At 37.6% G+C, this 24,353-nt stretch overlaps 1 protein-coding gene across 2 annotated transcripts in view; it reads right to left on the bottom strand.

The window, feature by feature from the left end:
- LOC139968863 (gelsolin-like protein 2) overlaps window positions 1–20,886 on the bottom strand; it is a 32,207-nt gene extending 11,321 nt beyond the window's left edge. The window contains exons 1-3 of one of the 2 annotated variants that reach the window (XM_071973443.1): window positions 20,686–20,886; window positions 1,076–1,372; window positions 32–97 (exon numbers count right to left, since the gene is read on the bottom strand). In XM_071973443.1, the coding sequence (XP_071829544.1) occupies window positions 32–97; window positions 1,076–1,318 (309 nt within the window). In that variant the 5' untranslated portion in view covers window positions 1,319–1,372; window positions 20,686–20,886. Of the gene's footprint in view, window positions 1–31; window positions 98–1,075; window positions 1,373–3,308; window positions 3,334–20,685 lie in introns of those variants that run through there. The other variant, XM_071973444.1, reaches the window with a different exon arrangement.
- Window positions 20,887–24,353: the final 3,467 nt, after the last annotated feature.

The raw sequence follows: 24,353 nt of genomic DNA, 5'->3' as shown, positions 1-24,353 counted from the left end.
TGACTAGACAATCGGCACCGATGATGCTTACCTGCGTTGACTGGGATCCGATCCAGAAGTGAAGATCGTAGTTAAGCTCGTCGCTGTCTGCTTCTTTCTGCAATAAAATTTCAGAGAGAATGACGATGTGTAAGTGGCTGGAGAGGGAATGACCTTTGACCTTTTCTCACCTTTGACCTTTGTCGTCTCACTCCCCGTCTCCCGATGCCCCATACAACCATGCATGAATTGGTAAGACTAACATCTGAACTCGGTCTCCAGATAACTAGGAATTTCTCCAAAACTTCACTGTTCACTCTTCTCTATTTTCCCCCTTAAATAAACAACCCCTTTCCAATTCATTCCCCGATTTGATAGAATGCTCATAAACATTTGAAGACGGTAATAGATACCTCCACGTACACGTGGGAGATTAACAACAGGCCATGTAGGGTACCAAGAGAGGGGCCGCTATCTAACAACGTTTGAGAAGGTCCACCTTTGTACTTTACATGCCTCCCAGATTCCTATTTCTCCTTAAAAACAAAAAAAATCTGGAGCCTTTCTGTCACAACTCTGAGGGGCCCCGGGGGTCTATGTTCGTGGGCCACAGAGACGCCGTTACTACTCAGATCCCTTCTGGCTAGCTTGTTTATACACAATATAAAATTTAAACAATAAATCACAACATCATATATATATACATGTATGATGTTTTACAGGATTGTCAAGTACTCCACAAAAAAAAATTTAATTTTTTACGACGTGTTTCTATACCGCGGCTGAAAATTTTACTCTGTACCCAACAAAGCTGGAGCCCTACCACTAGATGCTTTGGTCCTTGAGCCTCAATGAGAACGTAGCAATACATGTCTTTACACCTTTGCTCTCTTTTGGCGCAATTTAGCTGCCACTTGATCTCTCTCTTGATGAGAACAAGTTTCACCCTCTCAGGTGTTATTTTCAACATGCATGCCCCCTCCCTCTCTTCTTGCTATCCTTTCACTGTTTCAGACCTACACACCATTCCGACGAGCGTTCACCGATAGGTGTATCGCCGACCAATCCGAGTGATATCGTAATGAGTAGCACTTACGTAAGTGTTAAGAATGATGTATGAGTCCCCGTTGTAAAATTTGCCGTAATCTTCGCTGGGCCAGCTCTTGACCTTAAACTTGACTATCCTCCAGATCTGGATTCCGACCGACTCGCCCGCTCCCTTCCACGCTAGCTCTGTCTCGGCAGATTCCTTCTTGACCGCTCTGTCTGTGTCCGTCCCGACCAGGGCCATATTCGAGTCCTTCCAGTCATACTTCTTGGCTTTTACTAATCCAGACATGATGATGATGATGAGATGGTGACTTTGTTTTTAGTTGTGTGTGATTAATTATAACTGCAAAAATAAAAATAAAAGAGGATAAAAAAAAAGGAAAAATATTAGTATTTAAATCTTGAATTACTCATAAGATTTATGGCAAAGGAATATATTTTGTTCCAAAGTGTAGTTTTAGGTCAATTGGGAAAAGTGTAGATGTGGAGTGGGAGACAGGTAAGAGAGGAGCAAATCCTTCCTAATTAAAGCTATTGATACACAGAACTGCTGGCCAGGGCAAAAGCTGAACCAAATGCGTAAGCAGCGAAGTAAAAAGCAAGAAATATAAATATAGATACATTTAATATATATATTTAGGTAAATTTTCTGTAATATCTGCAATGTTCAACAAAAGAGAAGTCATCTTTCAATCTTGATTGTGATTTTTTTTTTTAATTTTCCAATTTCTAAAATCTTACTACTGTACGTTGTACAGTACAATATCAGCATTGCCATAAAATTTAATATCGATCAGCTTAAAGTGATTCTGTGCATTTTGAAAAAGGAAATACATAAAACTATTCATTTTCAAGAAATGGAACTTTGTTTAACCTGCTGATCCTGATGAACCATGAAAAATGAGGTTTCATTCTGCTTATTTTGCCAAAAGCATTTCATTCATTACGTAATTAGTGATCAAATGTATAAAAACTTTAGCCACTGAAGACAGATTTGATTCATGTATTCTGTTTACGTCGTGCCTCTTGATTTAAACAAACCAATGAGAGAAACCCATTCTAATGCATATTCAGCACCAACGAAGCGGTCCTTGCTCACAGAACAGTTGATCGTCGATGCGACTAGCAGACCGGTGACAACAGTAGTAAATGTGCAAAACCTACAGCAGCATATGGTCACACATAATACTACACTTGGTATCACAGATCTCTTCACAATCTCTCTCAGACATGGCCTAATAGCGAACTGTATTAGAACTAGGTCTCTGACTAGGCTACTAATATTATACTTGCTACTAGGCTTCTCCTCTAGTAGTTAGTAAGCCTAACAGTTACAGTTAGCTCAAATTCTTACTGTCATTCGATGAAGCTGATCGAACACTGACCATTTTTTATCGTACATGTACAATATATTCAATTATTCAATAATCTCTTTCCTTAAGTCCTATGATATGAAAAAAAACCTAACGTAGAGGAGTTTAATGTTGAGGAGAAACCAACAGCCTACTACTATCTAACAAGATTAGCGTTTACAATATATATGCAGTATGCACATACCTTACCAGTACAGAATACTGCGGACGGAGCTTAATAAATAAATACAGGCCATGAGGCAGTTATTTTTAAGAGCACGAATGTGGGAGCAGTCCGCAGGGGCTTATGGATTACATCATCATGTCAGGTGGCTTCCAACTGAACAATTTATCTCAAATTTGGAATCTAAGACCACTACTTGAATATCATGCATGTGTTACACCGGTGACACCGTCGCTGTTTAGTTTTGCATATTCATTACTTAACTCACATCTCGGCGTTGTCTAGCTCTTATAATGAGAATCTTCTATTTCCCTCAAAATGCTGTCAAAATTTTAAAGTTTTAACAAATGTCACTGTTATTTTTCAGTCATCAAATGACATACTTCATCATCCATGAACAACACCGGTGGTACAGCAAAACAAAGAAAAACATAACATCAAAAATGATCTAAATGTTTTTTTTTTCACTTTTTCGGTACGCACATACTGTATATCACTTTAATTGGTAAACAAGAAGCTGCTGCACTGTTGATCTTCCCGTGCAATGTATCCATACGAGGAGAAACTTGAAACTAAAAGTACCGAACAGTTTGCACATGGCGACGACACAACGGTGAAAATGAGACTCTAGCTGGAAGAAAATGACTTCCTGTTGGTAATCATATTTCTCATAGCCTACACAATACTTCAGTTTTACTTTTAATATTTCACAGAACCTTTCAACAAAATGCAGTGACACTTACAGGCATCGGACATTTGCTGTTTCTGGTACTAACTGTCCAACCAAAAACTGCCTTACAGACAGTCGAGATAAGATCCACGTTTTTCCTCATTCCCCTTCCCACTTTATACTGATCGTGTAGATCCTACAGTATCACAGAGTTCAAAGTCTATTAATTAAGGGGTACTATGTCATCCAGTCATCCATTAGCCTGGCTTCGTCCTTCAAATCTAGACCTTGCTTTTTTTCCCCTTAAAGTTGATAGCTAGCTGATTTGTCTTTACAGTATATACTCTAACACTAAGTATTACCATTCAGAATGACTGTACTTTGTACTCATCAGTACACACGATCTGTAGCCTCGATAATCCCTCGTATGAGACAACAGCTCTGTTCTAACAGTCAACAAACAGTAAATGTGTGTACAGTAACAGATACTGTACTACTGATGGAATGTTTTGGAACTGCCCATTAAACTTAATTGTTTCATAATTTACATCTGGAGGCGTTCTGATTAATGATTTCTGAAATAGGTCGTTACAGTTACAGTTGCATTTCTTCCCTGTTGTAAATCTGCTCTAAATATTAACTTTTCATTTCCAAATCATACAGTTCTAATATCCATGAGGGATTAAATCCGAGCCATCAGAGACATGACACATTATTAATGTCCAATTTTCTTTGTGTGTGTGTGTGTGTGTTCGTGTGAAAGGTAAATGTGGACATGCATTTGAAACTAGGTACCACACCCATTACAAGGTCAACACACTCTTCCTCATCAGGTTTAGTGGATCATCAATGATACAAAATTAATAATCACCCAAAAACTCCCTGAGTTGGGTATTTATCAGAACCCACTACTAGACATACAGTACTATATTTTGCAAATGGTACATTCAAAAGAGGTGATGGGTGTTGACCCCTAGGAGGGTTAACTGGGGGGGAGGAGGGGAGGGGAGGAACAATGCAAAAATGTTACCAGTAAAGTAGGCAAGGTACTGTAGATAGGATGGTGCAGTAGTAGAGTCGAGAGAGTTAAGAGAGGAGTGCAGTCAATTAAGTAATTCTCCCTTCCATTCATTGCTAAACCACAAAACTGTAAAAATCTAAGTTCAGAGAAAACACCTTGGGCCCTGACACAAGAAATCTTAGGAAACAAACGCCCTCTCCAAGCATGCCTGAGCATTACGTTTGAGACATTAATGAAAACAGGACTGGTTAATAAATCTGCCAACAAAACACTGGTATCAAAATTTTGGAAAATTATATTGAATGAACCAATCTAAATGGCTAGCATTACTGATGTAACTCCACCTTGTTGATGCATTACTATTAATGCGAGAGTCCCTTTCTTTGAAATATTCTGTTAAAAAGTTACAGTGAAAAGAAAGAGACTATTGGGACAATTGTATTCCACATAAGCTTTGGTACTACTGTATCGTACTGTACTTAAATCCATGCTTTAATATTGTATAAAGTCCTACAGGAGCGGTTGCTTCAAATACTGATGTCCATACTGTGTGCAATAAACCCATGAACAACACAAGCAGACAGTTTCAGCTTGAAGAATGATCAAATATGGTGGTAAGTAAAGTAAATATTATGGTACTGATCACTAATGAAAGTACAGGTCATCTTACAAGTTACTGTAGGTATGAGCTGAGGCAGATTTTCACGAACGAAATACCATCGGCCTGCAAAACGTTGCAATTTTGTCTGAAACTTTTACTGTAGCTTTCTGTCAGTAACTTGAGGGTACATAATCACACTGTTGTACAAAGAATTGTCATCTAGCAAACCTACACCAAATACTCGCCCCCCCGCCCCCTCCCACCCCCTCTTGTGCTTGCTGAACCTGGCTCCCCAAACTGCTGCTCTTGTGAGCATCAAGTACAGTACAAAGCCAGAGTCTATTCACTTTTCACGTTTATCAGGAAACTATTAGCCAAACTTAAAATTGAAATGGCATCCCACCAGCAACATATTAGACATAAATCTGTCCTGTATTCTTCTTATATTTCTTCATTCTGACAGTTAGGAAATTACTGCATAGCATTACTACACACACAGCAGCGATAAACAGTACAGCCCACACATGCCACTGTGAATTTTCAACTCTTCAAATCAACATCCTTTGCCTGCTATTAGTTTTACTACTCACAAAAGGAAGCAAAAGCATCTAACCCACATTTCCCCTCTTCTACACCCACTCGTTTTTGCCTATGAAATGCATGAAGTTATGATCAGTTTTCAAAATGACTATTTGTTTTGAAGGAAAGGCTTAATTGTTAACCCAATCGTCTGTTCCATATTACAAATCCTATGAGTATAGCAATTAAACAACTGCTAACCAAATTTGGCATGATGAACATTGCATGTAAATGAAGGGGTGGAATAAGGGGAGGGGCAAAATGATTGGCATGTATACTGTAAAAGTACACCTAGGCTTAAGGAAGTAGTGCTGTGGGCTGCTGGTCTTTTCTATGGCACATACTGTATTTATGCATATGGGTGTTAAATTTACAAAATGATTGACAGATAAGATACTGTGCAAACATTACTGATTGATATTGGCAAGATAATGGAACAAAAGTGGAAAAAATGCTTGTTTGCTGTCATGGAAATATGACATACCATACCACATGGACAATAAAATTGTTTGCTACTAATTATCAGCACCATGTAGATATTGAACTGAATGGGCGGGCAAGTAAGGTGTAACAGATTCTTAAACTGTTTCCTCATGGTATTCGCTTCAATGAATGGCTGGGGCCATACACTGAAGAGACACGGCACATAGCAGTGCTCAAATTAACATCCGAGCTAGCCTACAGTGAAGCAATCTCACCTCATGGGGGTTCCTACACTTTCTTGAATACAATTCTTGAAAAACAAATCTGAATGACTTTTTCGTGACAAAAATGAAGGTATTCTATGACATCTTTCCTAGAACATGCTTCTACTTTCTCTTTGGCAAAAATTTTTTTTCAGGGGGAAAAAGAAAGCCCTGAAATGATGTAAGAAAATCATTCTGTTTTCAATCATTTTTTAGTGTTTAAAACTGTTGTTTACGACTATCAAATTTGCATGATTTTCCCAGATTTGCCACCGGGGTGCCAATGTATGTAATGCCCTTAAAAATCATCCATTACTGACAGCAACTGCAGCCTAAGCTTATTATCAAACTTGCCGTAAGTGCCCTCATAATTTATCTGGATCAGGGCTAAAAATTGCCTGAAACTCCACTCATAATATATATATCTAGCCAGAAAATTGCTATAAAGCAACTATAGAATTGGAAACTGTTTAGACCCAGACGTACAATATAGTATTAAGGACAAGCTCAAGATTCCCTCCTCGTTTTCTGTTCCTTCGGAAGTGTGTTCTCTCACTTTGGAAAATTTGCCTTGGTGACTTTTTCACCCAACACAAAATAACTACCTGTAGACAAACTTTGAAAAACCAAGAAGCTTTGAATTTTTCACCAAATGAAACTTAATTCTGAAGGTATTAAATTTGAATTTTGAATACTAAATTATTTCTTGCAGGCTACACCAACAAGATACTACCGAAAGTTTAAACTTTTCTTCATAGTTCGTTACAGAACAGGACCTACAGTCGTACTGTATAGTCTTATCACAGCTCTGCATTGTTACGATTTTCACATAATACTACAGGTATAAAACTAAAATCAAACAACAACAAAAAAGCTGTCTCTAACGAAAACTCAAAATCTCCCCGGTTTGGATATTAACAAGCGACAATACCTACCTTTCTCCACCCCACTATTGCACCCTTCCCATCTACCTAGCTTAATAACTGGTAATATTTTAGCATCACCCCCTCTTTCCGAATCTAGGTAGATGGGGAAGGTGCAATGGTAGAGTCGAGACAAGAGGAGCGCAGCAAAGTTAAGGTGAGAGCTTTACAATGAAATTTGACTTGTAATGTACACAGTGAGCCGTACAATCGAGTCCTGGAAATAAACAGCACAGACGAAAAAGATCTGCCCGATCTTTCCTCTCCGGATGTCGCTGCCCTGGCCAAGTGTCGCGACCTAAATTTTCCGAACACAAGTTATAAAAGAAATGAATTTCCTCCAAATCTGTATTACTGGGAAGAGATCTATCGTCAATTCTGCTAATACAGGAACCATTCAGAGGTTGTGATGCTTGAAATGTCATGCACGTACAATGCCAATGTTTCATACTGTCGTCAAGTTTTTTACAGTTGGCAACAACAACGAGTTGCACACATTAAGTACTGAACATGAATACATGGATTCATGCATGCCACTGACATTTTGTGAGGCCTAATGTACAGTATTTTAGTTAGTGCTTAGTTAGTACATGTTGTGTTGAAGACCTATGGTTACAGAAGCTTTGAATACTCTGGCTCTTATCTCTGGAACAAGTTACCAGATCACATTCGAACATGCTCTAAACTTTCTACAATCAAAAGTCTACTTAAGACCTATCTTTTCACTTGTTCTTTTGTAAATTAATCTGCTTTCTTTGAAAAGCACCTTGAGCAGTGACTTTTGTCTACTGATATGGCACTATACATAAGTTTCATTATTTGATACAAGTACAAGTTAGTTTGTCTAGGCTGCAGTACTCCACAAGTCTACAGTATATGTCAGTGTGCACTAATTTCACTGAAACAGTTGCCTTCTTTTACCAACAAGCAAAGTACTTCCATCAAATACCATATATAAAGCAGGCCTAGAATATCACAATTTTAGTCACTTGCCAAAAATGACATGTACTTTATTCCAAACACGGAAGGGCAATTGAATCAATCAATAGCTCAGTCATTTCATGAAAGGAACTTTCATTTTCCTTCTTATGGTAATTGATTTAAGGTCAAATATAGGGGAAGCGGCATGAAACATATTCCAGTCCAGGAAAGTGTATAGATTGGATACAGGTACAGTAAGAGAAGAATCTTGAGCCTCCCCCCACCCACCCCCCCCCTCAAAAAAAAGGAAAAAATAGCAAATACTGTAACAGTAACTTGACAAATTATACTCTGTGGTGATTGATACAAGGTGGTGTGTGCCTTGTATAAATTGCAATTCTTGACCAATACTTATTTTCCTACTGTACTTACACTGACATTACACTTATGGTTCATACCTATACTGTACCATAATTCCTGTATACCCTTCTGTTTAATTTATACACAAACATCACATGTCTGTTGTATATACTGTACACCAGCAGGCCACAACACAACTTCCCTGGTTCTACAGTACAGTGCAAATGAGGACGCACAGACCTTTTTGACCTTCGGTCAGATACCACTGAAGCCTGTCAGTGAATTTACTGCTAAAGAACAATGAGCACTGGCACAAACTAAGTGCTTTTACAAGTTCTTTACAAACAAAGAGCTGTGAATGCAGCCAGCATTATTTCATTCTTGTCCTACTTTATATGGTGACCTTGTAAAAACAAATTGCAATTAACAAACAAATTTTAACCATATTCTGTTTCATTGGGATTTACTTTTCTCTTTTAACAATTTATAAATTGAACTCTTCAACTGGACTTGTCAAATATCTCACAGTGACTTTTACTTCTTTACAATTATTCGTAAAACTTAACTTCTCAACAGGCCTTGTAAAATTGTCTGACATGTAGTAAAAAACAGATTAATAGCTATAATTCACCTACCCATTGAACCAACTGAACTTTGAAAACCAATTACTACTTTTCGACAATACATCGCTATCATAAATGTCAACAATATTCAACAAGGTCACACAATCTTTGGCATATTTTCATGTCTTATTCTTCTGAAATACTTTCAACAACTCTAGAAATTAGCATGTATGAATTATTCTTTCTACTAGATATACCAATGCAATTTTTTTCTTTTCTTAAGCAACCTGGAATACATCTTGCCCAGAAACCTTTGAACCTATGGGATTGATAAACTGCAAAGTGCAATACAGTACTGTAGGTTACATATTTTCAGTTTTTGTATATAACTTACCATACTGCACAATGCACACTTCTGCACTGTAACAAGGGCCACAAAACACAACAAAAATTAATTTGCACCAATAACAGAAAATTGTGCCAATGAATTCTGTTTTGTTATTTTTAGCATTGCTTGGATGATTTGGAACAATATTTTGACCTTGCTGTTGGAAGCAAATGACATGTATGGTAGTACACTACTGTACTGTATAGGGCATTAAAGAGTTGAGAGGAAAATCGATCCAAATCAAATCTTGACAATGGCAGACTGTAACTGTACTGTGGGCGACTCTTAAGAGACAACAAACAGCTGGGAATCATATATAAATTAAATTTACCCTTCATATTTTGAGCAGGCATTTTAAAGGTTTATAATTATTACATAAATTGTCCAAACAGAAAGGAGAAGGGAAATAAAGAAGGAAGTTGAAAATATTTGGTTAAGTGTACACAAAAAAACATCTCCAAGATATTCTACGTCTTTACGTTTGTGACGGAAATTGCCGATTTTAAATACAGAACTTAGCACGTTTTGCTAAATAGAGTAATAAATGCCAGATAAGATATTCTCTGAAAAGAAAGATAAATATTAAAACCATTTAGTATCTGACGGTAGAGTAGGAGTCATGGGATATCTACATTACTGCAATTAGTGTGTGCACACTCCTTAGTCTCAGTGAAGAGGCGATGCACACTTCTTTTCAAGGGTGGCAGTAAAGTGCTTGTTAAAAGTTTTGAGCATCATGAGTGACCATTATTTTATTTGTTTAGCATATTTTGGGGGTACTATAAGTAATATCCATGGCCTTTAATTTTCCATCTCCCTATGGTACAGTATAGTGAGGATACATACACCCATGTTACTATAGTATCCAGTTCTGCAGTAGGGAAAGCTCTGCATGGTAATTAAAGCAGAGAGGGATGTATTCACATTGTCTAGATTAACTGTAAATTTCCAAGCCACTTTTTATAGATTTTAAGTTTTCCTCACAATACCATCATAGTACTGTAACTCAATGACGTCTACAAATAACGTCCAGGAAAGGTCACCCACAGTAGAGTAAGTACTGTGTACAGTACATGCCTACATAGATACACCTTTACAGTATTATAATGCAGTAAATTGTCATCATAGGCCACACCCAGAATTTGACCTTCAGATCCAAAGAATCTATCGATCAAGACTAGATCTAGAAAAGATATCATATCGACTGATGGATAATAGACTGTACCCTAAATACCATGCATTACATATTATCTCTATTGGAGGGGTGTCTATTTGGGGAGGGGGGGCATCATCATGACACTGTGTAATATAAAGCTTTATCTATCGAATCCATTAGTAAATTTATACAAATATTGACATACATGGACCAAGTATGCCTAATCATGTTGAGGAAGTTCATACTTGTTTACACTGATCTTATTTCTTTCCTTGTCTTATCTCTGGCTGATCATGTCATCCTTGTTACTGTACGATATTATGCGGTCTATAAACGACTGCCAACTCTTGAGCCAGCCGCACACACTGCCCGACCGACCACGACCCGACTAAAGTCGTCGTCACCTTGACCTACTTTCCGATGGTCCTGTCAGGGTGAAACGCTACCGTACAGTAAAATTTCAGATTTCCGAACTGAAGCCAACGTGACTTCAAACTGGCAAGATGTTGATCAGTCGTAGTCTTAAGCACGAACGCACGCGCTGCACACAATAATACACTGGTCACCATAATTCACACATCAGACAAATACATGCAAACGATATCACACCCATCGTCCTTCCAAACGACTTCAGGTTATATTACAGAATCGACTGACCGAAAAGACGTCTCTTGTCAAATTTCGAAGCAAAGAAACTATGGCTAGAGTAAGATTCAAGACCATTTGACCTCAACATACAATTTGTGAGTTTGCCCTAGCTCAAACAGAGCTATATTCTGGCCTGTAGGTTGGACAGCAACAATATCTACTACCTTTTAACTATTTTCAGTATTTTGGTAGGTCACATATTATACTACTGTAGCTCTATCAAACAGACACACACGTCTTTACTGACATATTTCACCAATACTGTAAGCTTTCAATATCATCCATGCTCTTCCACCTTAGAACACCTTTTTGGTTTCAGATTTAGTTACAGTATATATATTGTACTTTTATGTTCAGTCAATTAAGAATATATCACACAACCCAGCCTCGGCATTGAACTACTCCATATCTATTTCAGGAGCTTGTTCAAGGTTGAAGTTTTCTCCATCACCTAAGGAGAAGGAGCAGGAGGAGGAGAAGGAGGAGGAAATCATGGACCAAATTTAATTCGTCATCTTCTGAAAGTTTTAATTTCAAGCATCGTTTGCAGCTGCGACCTTCCCATGTCCAATATTTTTAATCATGGATGAAAATTTCTTGGTTTAATAACTGACATACTGTAGCTAACTACGGCTTGTAACTCCCAAGATGTGATTCCCAGAGAGCATGAAATGGTGCAAGCTGTTTTATGATGTGGTGACATTATTCAATGTTGAGGTTCACTGGTTTTCAATTTTTCAGGGTTCAGGCCATCTAGTTCAGGCAGTTCAGATGAGTATGATACAGTACATGCCACATCTCTATAGTTATCACACACATTATCAGGGAATTATTTTTAATGACGCTCTGATGTTTTTGGTGTTGGCTGCAGTAACTCATGTCTTCCAAATGAAATTGGAAGATTTGCCTACGTACCAAGTTTGTCGAAGCGTTCTGTGTTAATACCTGATACAATAGCAGACAAACATCACCAAATAACTTACGGATAAGACACATGGAGGGGGGGGGGAGTGGTCGACATCTGTCATGGCAGAGAGAAACGGTATATATAAATACTAAGCAAGAAATTGAAGAACTGCCGTAATGATGTGAACATGGATAGTCGTCACACCACTAGCTTTTCGTGAACACTGTAATGCCTTTTCACATACTGTAGCACATGATCCAGATGTAACTTGTAGACTACAGTATGTACAATAAAGGTATAATAATTGGGCATGTCTCACAGTAAACCACACACTTTTACTGCATTTGTGTGAAACCACATTACTTAATAACCTCTAAAAGTGACTAACATACTAAATTAATTTACTATGAGTTACGCTGAACTGCACACGTCTTGAGTCTCAATTGTTTTACCAGCCAAAGCTTAATTTGTTTAATTTATAATAAATTTGAAGCAGCGCATAGCTCACTTTGCTGCAGAGAAGTAGTGTATAGCAAGTACATACTGCACACGGCTCAGTACACACAACATCAACATACAATAGGCCCAACAAACTACAATTTGAACGTGCACGACTGCATTACAGAATTGCACAAGTACAGCAGTACTAACTGTACAATACACATCACAGCACATCACAGCTGCTGTATATATTACAGCATTCAAAGAATGAATCTTGTAACATTTAACTCAAATTTCACACCATTGAGCACTATATACGGTCAATCTATCACAATTCATTAACACAAGCATACACAGTACAGTATATTACTAAATGAAAACGGTCTGTTTGTACAGACACTACACTTAATATGTATTTATACTGCACTCAGTGCACTGTACATATTAAGTATGGATCCGCAGTTGGTTACACTTTGCATGTCATGGATAAAAGATGAATTCTATTCCCTGCAAAGAAATCGGTGGCAAAGTGTATTGTACAGTAGGGCAGCCATTTACACCTGACACATACTGTAGTACAGTACAGTACAATACATAATAATATTGATTGCCAAACTTGGGTAAGACAAGGTTCATTCAGTAAAATATATTCTATGACTCACACAGTAGGGCAAATACCAAAACTGCACAGCTAGAGTGTTTCATTGAACAGGCACCTACTGTGTGCAATAAGGATGACAACAGATCTTGTTAAACAAAATTTTTATGGGAACAACCATACCAGACTTAATCTTCTAAGAAACAAATCAAGCGTACATGATGGGAGATGTTTCACATACTTCTAGTTTTAACACAAATGGGATTGATGATAAACCCAGAAAAGTTCGGGAGCGCTGATCTGAAAGTTGTATTTTTTTCAATTTCCTTTTGAAACTTGATCTTTAATAGCTATATCAATGTTTCACCTTGAAAGCTGTAAGATTCAATAGAAAAATACAGGCTCGTGTAATGTGTGGGCAGGATAGCACCACCCAAATCAAAGGGCATAATTCTACATTACAGAGATAAATTGTGTACTGTTGGTATTTGGGGCTGTGTATATATGTACAGTATATATTGTACAGATTCTGCACTATGCATTTGGGGGTACAGAGAGGGTAAGATGTAGAAGAGGTATATATAATGGATTTCAATGCTATTGCATAGTGGAGCATTTTCTTCGCCATAAATTTATGCAACCACGAACAACTTTATTTCAATGGCCATGATTGTAACAACAGTTGGAACTTGTAACAAAATTAGTGTTAAATATTTCCCAGCTGGTGCAGCATTATGTGTACATCTATATGGTAGGACATTTTAAAAGCAAAAAAAATAAAACAGGGAGTTTTTGAAATGATTAGAATTTGTTGAATCCTCATCAAAGGTACAGTACTAAGGAACACTAAAATGTAAACTGAAAATAATCAAATTCTAATTTTAACTGGATTTTTTCCAAGAAACATCAATTGGTGACATTCCTTTTGCCTGTTTCAGTCAGATTATGTGTGGAGTACAGTTCTGTTGTGGAACACCCTTCTGCGATTAACCCTGTAGGAGACCCTGCAAAAACTTCTGCAGGCCAAACACCGCTATTCTGTTGGACTCACATGTGAAAGAGAATTGATGATTCATGAATCCACACAAAAATCTTCCTTCAGAGTGCGATATGAAAAATATTTTACCCGTACAACAAGCATGATTTTCCTGATTGGAGAGTGATGTATCATTACCACACATTTCCATATTAGTTGAAAGTGGTCAGGTTCTTATCATGAATTTGTCTGCTCGACATGAGTATTTCATAATACAGCACAGTACATGTTCAACAATAGCGGTACTAGAGGTACCTACGGTATGCCTTGAGTAAAGACGCCTCGAGTAAATGCCTCAAATAAGACGTTCCAAATGGGAAGTAAGGTACATGGGAGAGTGCAGATGTGGAGTGGGAGACAGGTAAGAGAATCTGAGCAAAGTAAATCAGTAAATTGCATACAGTATGAAAAATGCATTGAGGTTTCGATGACTTCAGTGCACAAGACTTCTGGTTGTTCGTATAACCAGAACTAGCTGTTACAATAGGAAATGTCCCGAACCACCATTTTGATACAATAACACTATGGCATGATAAACACAGGTCAGTCTACTGTACGTGGCTATACACCAAAAGCAATAGGGGTCTTGTATTCAATGTTATGAATCAGCACACCAAGTATTAGAGGTATCCACGATTTCCATCATTAGATATCATCCAAAAATGGCATATCTGACAATTACTGTAACTTCAAGTACTTAATATATGCAATCATCCATCCTTCCATGCTCCCTATTGTAAAACGGAACTACACTGTTTATCCAGCAGGGGTCGTAAAAGCTTGTCATTACCTGGGTATCGAGATCTAGGGGCCTAATCATACACACAATTATATACTAAAGAACAAGTCCAATAAATACAAGCAGGTGTATGAAAAGTTGTTCGCATCATGCGGTACATACGTAGCGGTACTTTATTAGGAAGTCATCAATTTTGTGATTTGAAAGAGATATATGTATACTCTATCTACTTGCACATGTGTTCTGAATCTTGTCTGAATGTTTCACTGAATAGCGAGGACAAAACAGAACATTATCAGAAGTACCTGTTCACATGTGTGTGATGGCCTTGTGTGTTAAGGCTCGCAAGCATACATAGTGTAGCACCAGTTGTGGTACAGCATGTACATGTGCAGTCCTCTATTGGCCAATTTCAGTCCATGGATGTGTTTTGTCTGAACAATAATTTTACAAGCATCCGTACAAGTTAGTTACTGTATAGACTACTCAGCACTATAGTGGTATACATGTATGCCATCCAGACAAATTTAAGTTTAAAGTATAATTACCATAATTACTATCTATTGTAATAGCACCTTTCTTGATGTGAGATACACACAGTGATGCTAACACATGGCATTTGCTAAGACTACAATGTTGTTTCACTTGAGTGAATACATGGCAATACTATTGCACCTAGACTGTACCTGTACATAATTCGATAGCCAAGTCCACATACGGTAGTGTAAACAGTAGAAGATACTTCTATACACTTTGGGTGATAGAATAGGGAGGAGTAGCCATTGACTAGTCACTGAGGGGGGTACAGTGCTAAACATGTTACAAGTTCAGTCTACATGTACAATAATCCGATCAGTGAGAGTGTTAATGTTGCGAGGAGATCCATGGGTAAACAAGGGAGCAAAAGTAAATTTTCTAGTTTAAATAAGAAGCATCAATTGTTAACTTTTGTCACAAACTGTCCCAAAAATGTTTCTTGACATGTACGTGCACCTTTGCCTACGGTACTGTACACCAATGGGAATGTATTCAGACTGAGTTTCTAAGCAATCACCTCCCACATCTCCATTAGATACCAAGTTCCTGTTTATGATCAACATTGTAAGTTGTTGACATCCTACAAACGGTGCTGTCATTTCCTACTGACTCAGGCTAAACCTCTGACGATCCAAACCACACTACACTGGATGAAGACGAATGGATTACCGGTTGGCCTACTGTACAATACGACGTAGCAGAGCGCAATAAACTGAACTGTGTGTTAATGGGTTGGGTAAATCTAAAGTTTCCATCAAGTTACTTTAATAGATATATGCAGCCTGGATATTGTACACTAACTCAAAATTTGCCACAAATGTTAAACCTTTCCAATCTCAAATTTAAATGATCTGTCTCCCCGCTGTACCATTCATACCTCACATGAATCACATTTTTTGTTCATTTCCAAAGTCCTAATTGGTGAGGCTTTATTAGCTCATATTACAGTAGCTGAATCTGGATACTATTGAGTAAGAATCTTCCTAAGCAGTGAGTGAATATGAGTAAAATATACAGGAAAATCTTAAATTCACTTAAGCCATGCAACAATTCCCAGATAAAACCTCATCCTGAATGCAAATCCTGGCAACATTATTTTCAGTGTTACAGTATATACAGACTCCCTGACGGTGATTTCCATTCCTTCAATCATAATATTAGCAATCGCCTGGAAGTTATTTCGGCCAAAAACAAAACTTGTTTGATACAGTAGCTGGTGACTTCAATCTTGACCTATTAAAATCAGGTTGCTCTCCATCTGTAGAAGCTGACCATTTTTTTTACCTTAACAGTTATCAACTTGGGATCAGAATTATCGCCTACACGCTATTAAACTGAATTTGCTATTGAACTGATTATATATACTGTAACTGTAACAGTACTGTACCTAAATAACCAATCAACTCATGCATGATATTTAACTTGGATACAGTTAGCTCCAACTGACAGTGTTTTGCTTTGCATTTTACACCTTAATTTTTTACTGTATATACCTGTACCCTTTGTATTTATTCACCCAAATTACCAAAAGACCCAGAATATTTCTCACAACTTTATGACCTACAGCACACAAAATTTATCCTGTTGCCACAATAATATAATATTCCAGGAAGCCTATTTGTACTGACTACAGTGTTGTTCAATTGTACCATCAAAAAATATAAAAAATTATACAAACTACTCTGTTAATGTTATTATTTCTAAGTGTACAATGAACGTTCCTTGCTGTATCAGCAGTGATGTTATATGCTATATACGGCCTTAGATATACCTTGCTATGTCAGCAGTGAATTTATGCCACTATAATCTCTCTATAATTTACCCATGCAACTGAGCTAAATCCCTTGCTATATCAGCAGTGAAATTATGCTACTCTCTATCCCTTGCTATATCAGCAGTAAGGTTGTACTACTGTATATATCCCTTGCTATATCAGCAGTGCCTTAATACTACTGTATATCCCTTGCTATATCAGCAGTAAGGTTGTGCTATATCCCTTGCTATATCAGCAGTGATTTTAGGCTAATGTTTATCCCTTGCATATATCAGCTGTAAGGTTTAAGGTTGATATTTCGATGAAGTCAAATCCAGACCAGAAATCATTCCAGACATTTCGTATGTTAGAGTTGTGTAAACTGGTGTTAGACGTTGCACAGTTGTATACCTATGACAGGTTTCTTCTATTTTGATATATTGTTTTCTCTTTTTCCATAGTTGTCCAGATCATTTTTCTGTTGGCTTGCAAGGACATGGAATATCCACTTAATCATCTTGCAGTATACTTATTTTGCTACCTAAACTGTAACCCATTGATTATTTCAAGTACAGGCTGTGGTGTCTATAGCAAATATGACCTAGTAGAGTAGCGCACACCCTTCCTCTGAACTATGAAACAGTTATATCGTTATAATTTACAATTATTAACTTATTGTTTCACAACAGTGCCTATCAGTTCCTCAATACTTAATCTACTACTGATATTGCACTGTGAGAAAAGGTTAGCGTGGGCACCCTTATCTTTGCCGATAGGCTCGATCAATGTCCAATCTGTCTAGGAATAATTTGTGAGATGATGTAATTTATATTGAGTGTATTCAACACTAAGCTCAGAGGTATGTCATCGTTTTCCGGATCATGTTGTAACGTTCGACAAAGAATCTAAGTAAATATTGACTACATCTACAGTATCTAATGTTCTTTTAATAAGTGACATGTTTGAGAGACATTAAACTACACAGTATATGTTAATTGCCATGTCTACATTCTTGAACATTTTTGTTCAAGATTATCAATCATACGATCTGACAAATCAAACCAATTTGCAAGTAAAGTTACTTCTATATACGAATACATAAGGCCAGTTATTTTATTAGTTATTGTTATTATTTATTATAGTAACTGCAAAAATGCACACAAATCTTGGTCACATAATCACATTCAGGTTTACTTTAACCCTATGAACCCAATTCTTTACAAATGCGCAGCAAAATTTCATGTTAATTCATTTAATCATCCAACTTCCTGTACAAACTGATCTAGTTTAAATAATAAGGTATCTGATGACCCTAGTGAAAAGGCAGTCCAGTTCATATCAAAGTTTTCTATCACTCGGACAGCTCATCCATAATCCCATACAGCTTCACATACAGTAATGAATGCTACCAACGATATCGTACACTGTTGAAAGAGGTATGACAGGAAGTAGGTGATAATTGAACACGGTACAGTGTAGTAATGGAGAGCAGACACTCCCAGACGCCCAGGAAGAGATTTGTTCCACACAAAATATCAACACAGTATGAACAACACACAGTGAGAGTGAAGCGTTTTGAACTAAGACTACAGTGGCATTTCCTTTACCATACACTGCTAGTATTGCTGGCAAAGGACAGAAAAGGTAAAGGCTCCACAAGCTGTACGGTCTCTGTGAGCTTAAACGAACAGAAATCTTTGAATAAATCAAGATATATGGGAAAACGGACTTCCCTCTGCATCCTTGGTTTGGGTTTGAAGAAGACTGTCGAATCTACAGTAATGTACAATACAACTAGGTAACTGTGCTATGGTTATGAATATTCATTAACTGTGTCAATAATATTCAGAAACTCTGGACAAAAGATCAGGATGTTTGCAGTGTAAACGGTACCATTTCGGGAAAAGTTGGGGAAAAGTTTCCATAAAGGTCCTTCAATAGTCACTTTATAACTTTTTAACGTGGCCACCAAGTATAGTAAAAATTTGAAAAATATCTTGGATGCTTGATTCTCAAAGCAATTTTACTCCTTCCCCTTCACACTCACCTCTTGCATGGACATAAATGGATTCAATATGAAATGAGGGGAAAAAAACTCATTTCAACCTATGAATGTTGGTTATCTGAAAGGTCATTAACAATGCTCTCAAAGATGGTACAAAGTCAAACAATGGATACTCATGCTCAAACTTTTGTATAATCCACAGAGCTATTCTTTTTGACTGAGACATTTGTCTTCGAAGGGCCTCGTTCACATTTTCAGGATCTTGTTGTCCTTGGGGTGGTAATATAGCCAACCCTAGACTTGACCACATTTGAGAATTTGTGGTGAACTTATGTCAAAAGATAGAGCAATGTGCAAGCCACGAATGTCTCTATGTTCATTTACAAATCCATTAGCTAACTAGTTACAGTACAACAGTGCACCCGTTTTAGGCTGGTGTTTATACGGAAGTGACGAGAGAAAGAAATTTTGGTTGCTTGTGTTCTCATATGTGAACAAAGTGTAATTGGACACTCTCCAATGTCTGTGAACAAGTTTAGAAAAGTCAGATCATTCCAGAATGACTTTTGAAACTTCTAGCAATGGTTAGCAGGCTGAAATTTGTGGCTATGCTAATGACCTTTTAAACACAGTTAGATGGCAACTTCAAGCAGAGATTTCTCTCCCAAAATTTTTGTCCATGTTTCCTATTATCAGAGACTCATTTGGGTTTCTACTTTCTAGGGTATGATGGCTAGGCTAGTCACTACTTATTCCCAATTTCTGAGACTGACAGAAAAGCAACCTATACATTACCAGACTCCAGTATAGAGACGAACCTGTGGAAAATTTTGCTGATCCTTTCCACAATAGTCTACTTTTGTCAAGAAAGGCTAAAGGCCTAGGCTAGATCCAATTAGCCTTTATAAATTAACTTAGCAGTTATGTTGAATCTATGGCCATAAAAAAATGTCACCCATGAGAAAACAGCCATTTGATTTAACTGGTAGACTTAGCTTAGGCCTACCGTTAGGCCTTAAACTAATTTAGTGTTAGATTTAGCCTAACTTTTAGCCCTATGTTACGGCACCTTTGTAAGAAAAGTCACCCAAGAATGGATAGAGCCCGGGCATGGAAACAAATAACTTAAAATTGATTCATTCTCAACTCCAGTCCTCTTGCATCATTCAAGACTAACCGTGTAATGTTATGTCATACGTACATCACTACTGGAGTCCCTTGGAAAGGGAATAGGCCTACACATGAACTTAGCCAAAGGCCAAGAGGTTTTTAAGGGTAGGTTAAGTTAGCCTATGCCTTACTTAGGCCCAGTACAGTACCAATAGTACTAGTATGTCTAGTATTGCTAGTAGTAGTAGGCTAGGCTAAACTTAGGCTAAGCTACAGCTTACAAGTTACACTAGTACTAGGCTACAAGCCCTTACCACCAGTGTTGGACTAACGTTGGAATACGTTTAGCCTAAGTTAACTTAGACTTCCAATTTTAGTTGGGCTAACGCGTTGTATTTTTTATTTACACAGTTAAATCGGTAAAATATGCAGAGAACTGCAAGACACTTAAAAGAACTCATATGTTAATTATCTTTACCAATCCCAGGTCTTCAATCCACCAAATTTTCTCGAGAGGTACTTCTGTCAATAGGGATCGTAAAAGTGCCAGTAAGAGTTTCCGTGGAACAGAAAGTGGGCAGGGCAATACGTTATCCTAACTAATACGCTTAGTAATGTAGTAGGCTCTGTGATGTAGTCTTTGTAATTCAATACCGCATCTTACTAGTGTTAACAGCAACGCATGTAATACGTTAAAATGGGGCGCGACCACCTGATACCAGAGCCACTGATACAGTTAGCCAATCAGAAGTTAATACAGATAATATAGTAATAAGATGCATAGTTAGGTAGGCGTTGCGGTTACTTGACAGTGATGTCATGTTGTTAGAAAGCATGGTGGATACCTTGCAACAAATACCAAAACAGATAAGTTATTGCTCGTTATGACGAACATGAAACTGAAGTGATAAAAACTTACAGATCACTATCGGAAACATCATGAATTGGAAAAGAAGCTAAGTTCAAAGTTATAAGTTGTATTAGATACCCTGGCACAGCCTCGTTTGATTCAAGATAGATGGGTGTTGCCGGAGGGTTGGGAGAATAGGGGAGGGTGAGGAAAGCGGTAAAATTAGTCATAGTGGGCCTGGAATTTTCTGGAATTATTGACGGACATGAAAATGCCCCTCTTGGTGTCGGTACCACGAATTTCACGGCTAGCTATAAAGAGAAAAAGTTATAAGCCATCAGGTCATCAACATGTTATATCCATTAGGACTAAGAATTCTTTAGATATTTATCACGAGAAAGTAATTCATAGGATGTGACTGAGAATAATGGAAAACCCATCCCATCAATTCCCTACCCCACTCTTCCATGTCAGTTCCAACAATGCCTAAGATCGCGTTATCTTCTCGATCCGTAACTCCGATTGACTGGGGTACATGGCGGGGTGGGAAAGGTATTGTCGTTAACCGACAACCCGATGTGTCCACTCATATATATGTCAGAGTAACACGAACATCAAACCCGCCTACATGCATTCCATAAAGGTTCATGCCTCCAACAATAAAATCATGCAGTCGTGAGAAATTTGGAAGTTTGCCCCTACCTTTGAAATCATGTGCACGTCCCTGGGAGAGGGAGGGTAGGTTGGGAGGTGGAACGCCCCCATTCTAGGTCCCTTGGGTAGTGATTGTATTACAGACAACAATGCAAATCAGGTTAGGATACGTCTCTTTGCGGAATTTAACACATGTCGAAGAGAATTAAGGAATATACTATGTAGGCTTACGATATACTGCCGAGTTTTCCATGAAAGATAAGGAAATTCCTTGCCGAAATTGATAACGTATTTCTCCTTTGGTAAATATTGCGTGGTATGTAATTGATTAGTTCGTCAGTTTTAAATTTCATGATAAAACAAGGAAGTAAAATGCTGACTGCCAGAGACATTCTATATAGGCATAGGCTCTAAGGTTGATCCAATTCCAACAGGATGCAGAGTCCAGAAAGTCTCTCTTATGACATTACAGGGTTCATCGATAAACGTAAAGTTCATGTTGGATTGTAGTTCCCTTTTCTTTCCCTTCTGTCTCTCTTTCGCTTTTTTTTTTTACTTTGTTATATAAAGTGAGAATAGGAGGTATAAGCCAAGTAAAACAAGCGCATTGGCGAAGAAACAGTATCACTATCAGTAAGTGACTCACGGTGCACAGAAGGGCCATTTCAAAAAATGTGCTTCGGTTGAGCTCGAAATCACAAATGTCAGTTTATAGATCCACGGGACAGTTGAACTAAGGCTTATTAGTCATTTCACGTCGACAATGCATTACGACTAGCTCTCAGCCTTGTGGCTAAGATCATAGAATCTGTTCTTTTCAGAAACCCAGCACATATAGAATATGGTATATATACTATATATACATATATCTATATATATATATATATATATATATATATATATATATATATATATATATATATATATATATATATATATATATCGTAATTGTTTTCCAACTCATTACGATTTCAATTATATATATATATATATATATATATATATATATATATATATATATATATATATATATATATATATATATATATATATATATTCATTTGCCTTTTGTCGTTTACCTCCATTAGTCTGTTCAAAGTATCTCTTTCGAGATCCGGCTTTACGAATCACAAATGATTTCGAGTCTGGTTAGCATCCTGTTTGGTCTCTAAAGTAAGGCAAAAATATGTCACCTAAACAGAACTAGTATTGTTCGATACAGGTGACAAACGCCTACAGTGGAATTACGACCTTCCTTACCGGTTTCGAACCTCTGGACATATACAATCAGCGTCCGTCGATCATTTAAAACATAACACAGAGACAAAATTGGAACAGCTCGAATTTTCTTATCTTATTGGCATATTTTCGTATAGTCTATACATGTATATTCTTATAACCGCACTACCATAATGACTACAGTATATATTCCTTGATCATTTTGAACCCGTCGCTTTGAATACAGTGTGCTTCGTGCGCACCGTTTGTATTAGGCTCGGAGTTCGGGAGAGGGCGATCGGCACATGACAGATAGCTGTTAAAACTAGCTCATTGTACTAGTGTTTCGGAGTGTTTCCATTGTACGATTTATAAGTTAGGTCTTAAGTAAAGATATTCAGTTTGCAGGCTAAAAATTGCTAAACGCTTTAATTAGTAGCCTACCTTGTTTCCTGAAGATTATAACTAGTTCTAAATCAGTACCAATCGTATAGACACAGGCTCTATGAGAACATTTAAATCTCTCATTGAGACAAATATGCCTTGCATGGTGTGCTTGTTGAAATCTGAGCATCCAAGGTGACCTTAGTTGACTTCATGATAGCATATTTGGGAAATGAGAAACAAGCCCATCCATCACATTTGACTTTTATGACAGAGATCTTTGTGAAGAATAACTACTTCAAACAGCTAGAAAATATCTTGTTCGTTTGGAAGATATCGTAAAGATGTGTCGGAGAGCTGTCCGTTTTGTAAACCTGCGATGTCATATAGTGTCAATCAGGGGGGAGGGGCGGCGATGTGGTTCAAATATTGGGGGGGGGGACATTTGCTTGGGTGCAGGCGCGTAGCAACTTTCATCCCCCAAATTGTTTGCGCGCTTTTCGTGATATTTTGTATATTACTATCTAAGCGGAGCGCCACCATCGGTTGGCGCGCAGCGTACAAAAAAATTCTGGTTTTGGTAGCCCCCAGATCACCGGAAATGGCACTTCGCGGGCTTGAAAATGACCACCCAGATGTACACTTTTGCCTGAGAACCAAGTTTTTCCCAATAGCTTTTTTTTTCTCCATCCATAACTTTTTTCAAGATTGTCACCAGTCACACATCATGTTCGACCTCATCGCATATCCTGTGGATCATTGCTTTTGTAGGTAATACTACGTAACGGCCTACAATACCCGTCAGCCCCACTTTTCAAGGTTTTAAGCCCATTATTTGTTCAGAATTTGAATAATAAATTCACTTGAAAACATGCCCATGATGTTGCACAAAATATCATCTATGGACAACCAATATAGAAAAAAACCCTTCAACCCCTAACAGACCGGTCAAAATTGTACGAGTAGAGGGAAGTATGATGAAGAATGTTGGTCAGGGAATTTTCGAAAATTCAGACACAGTTAATTTATTGGTGTACAAA

Source organism: Apostichopus japonicus, chromosome 6, assembly GCF_037975245.1.
Source record: "Apostichopus japonicus isolate 1M-3 chromosome 6, ASM3797524v1, whole genome shotgun sequence".
NCBI lineage: Eukaryota > Metazoa > Echinodermata > Holothuroidea > Aspidochirotida > Stichopodidae > Apostichopus > Apostichopus japonicus.
The sequence above is the reverse complement of the archived record's forward strand: the minus strand, read 5'-3'. Positions and strand labels throughout refer to the sequence as shown.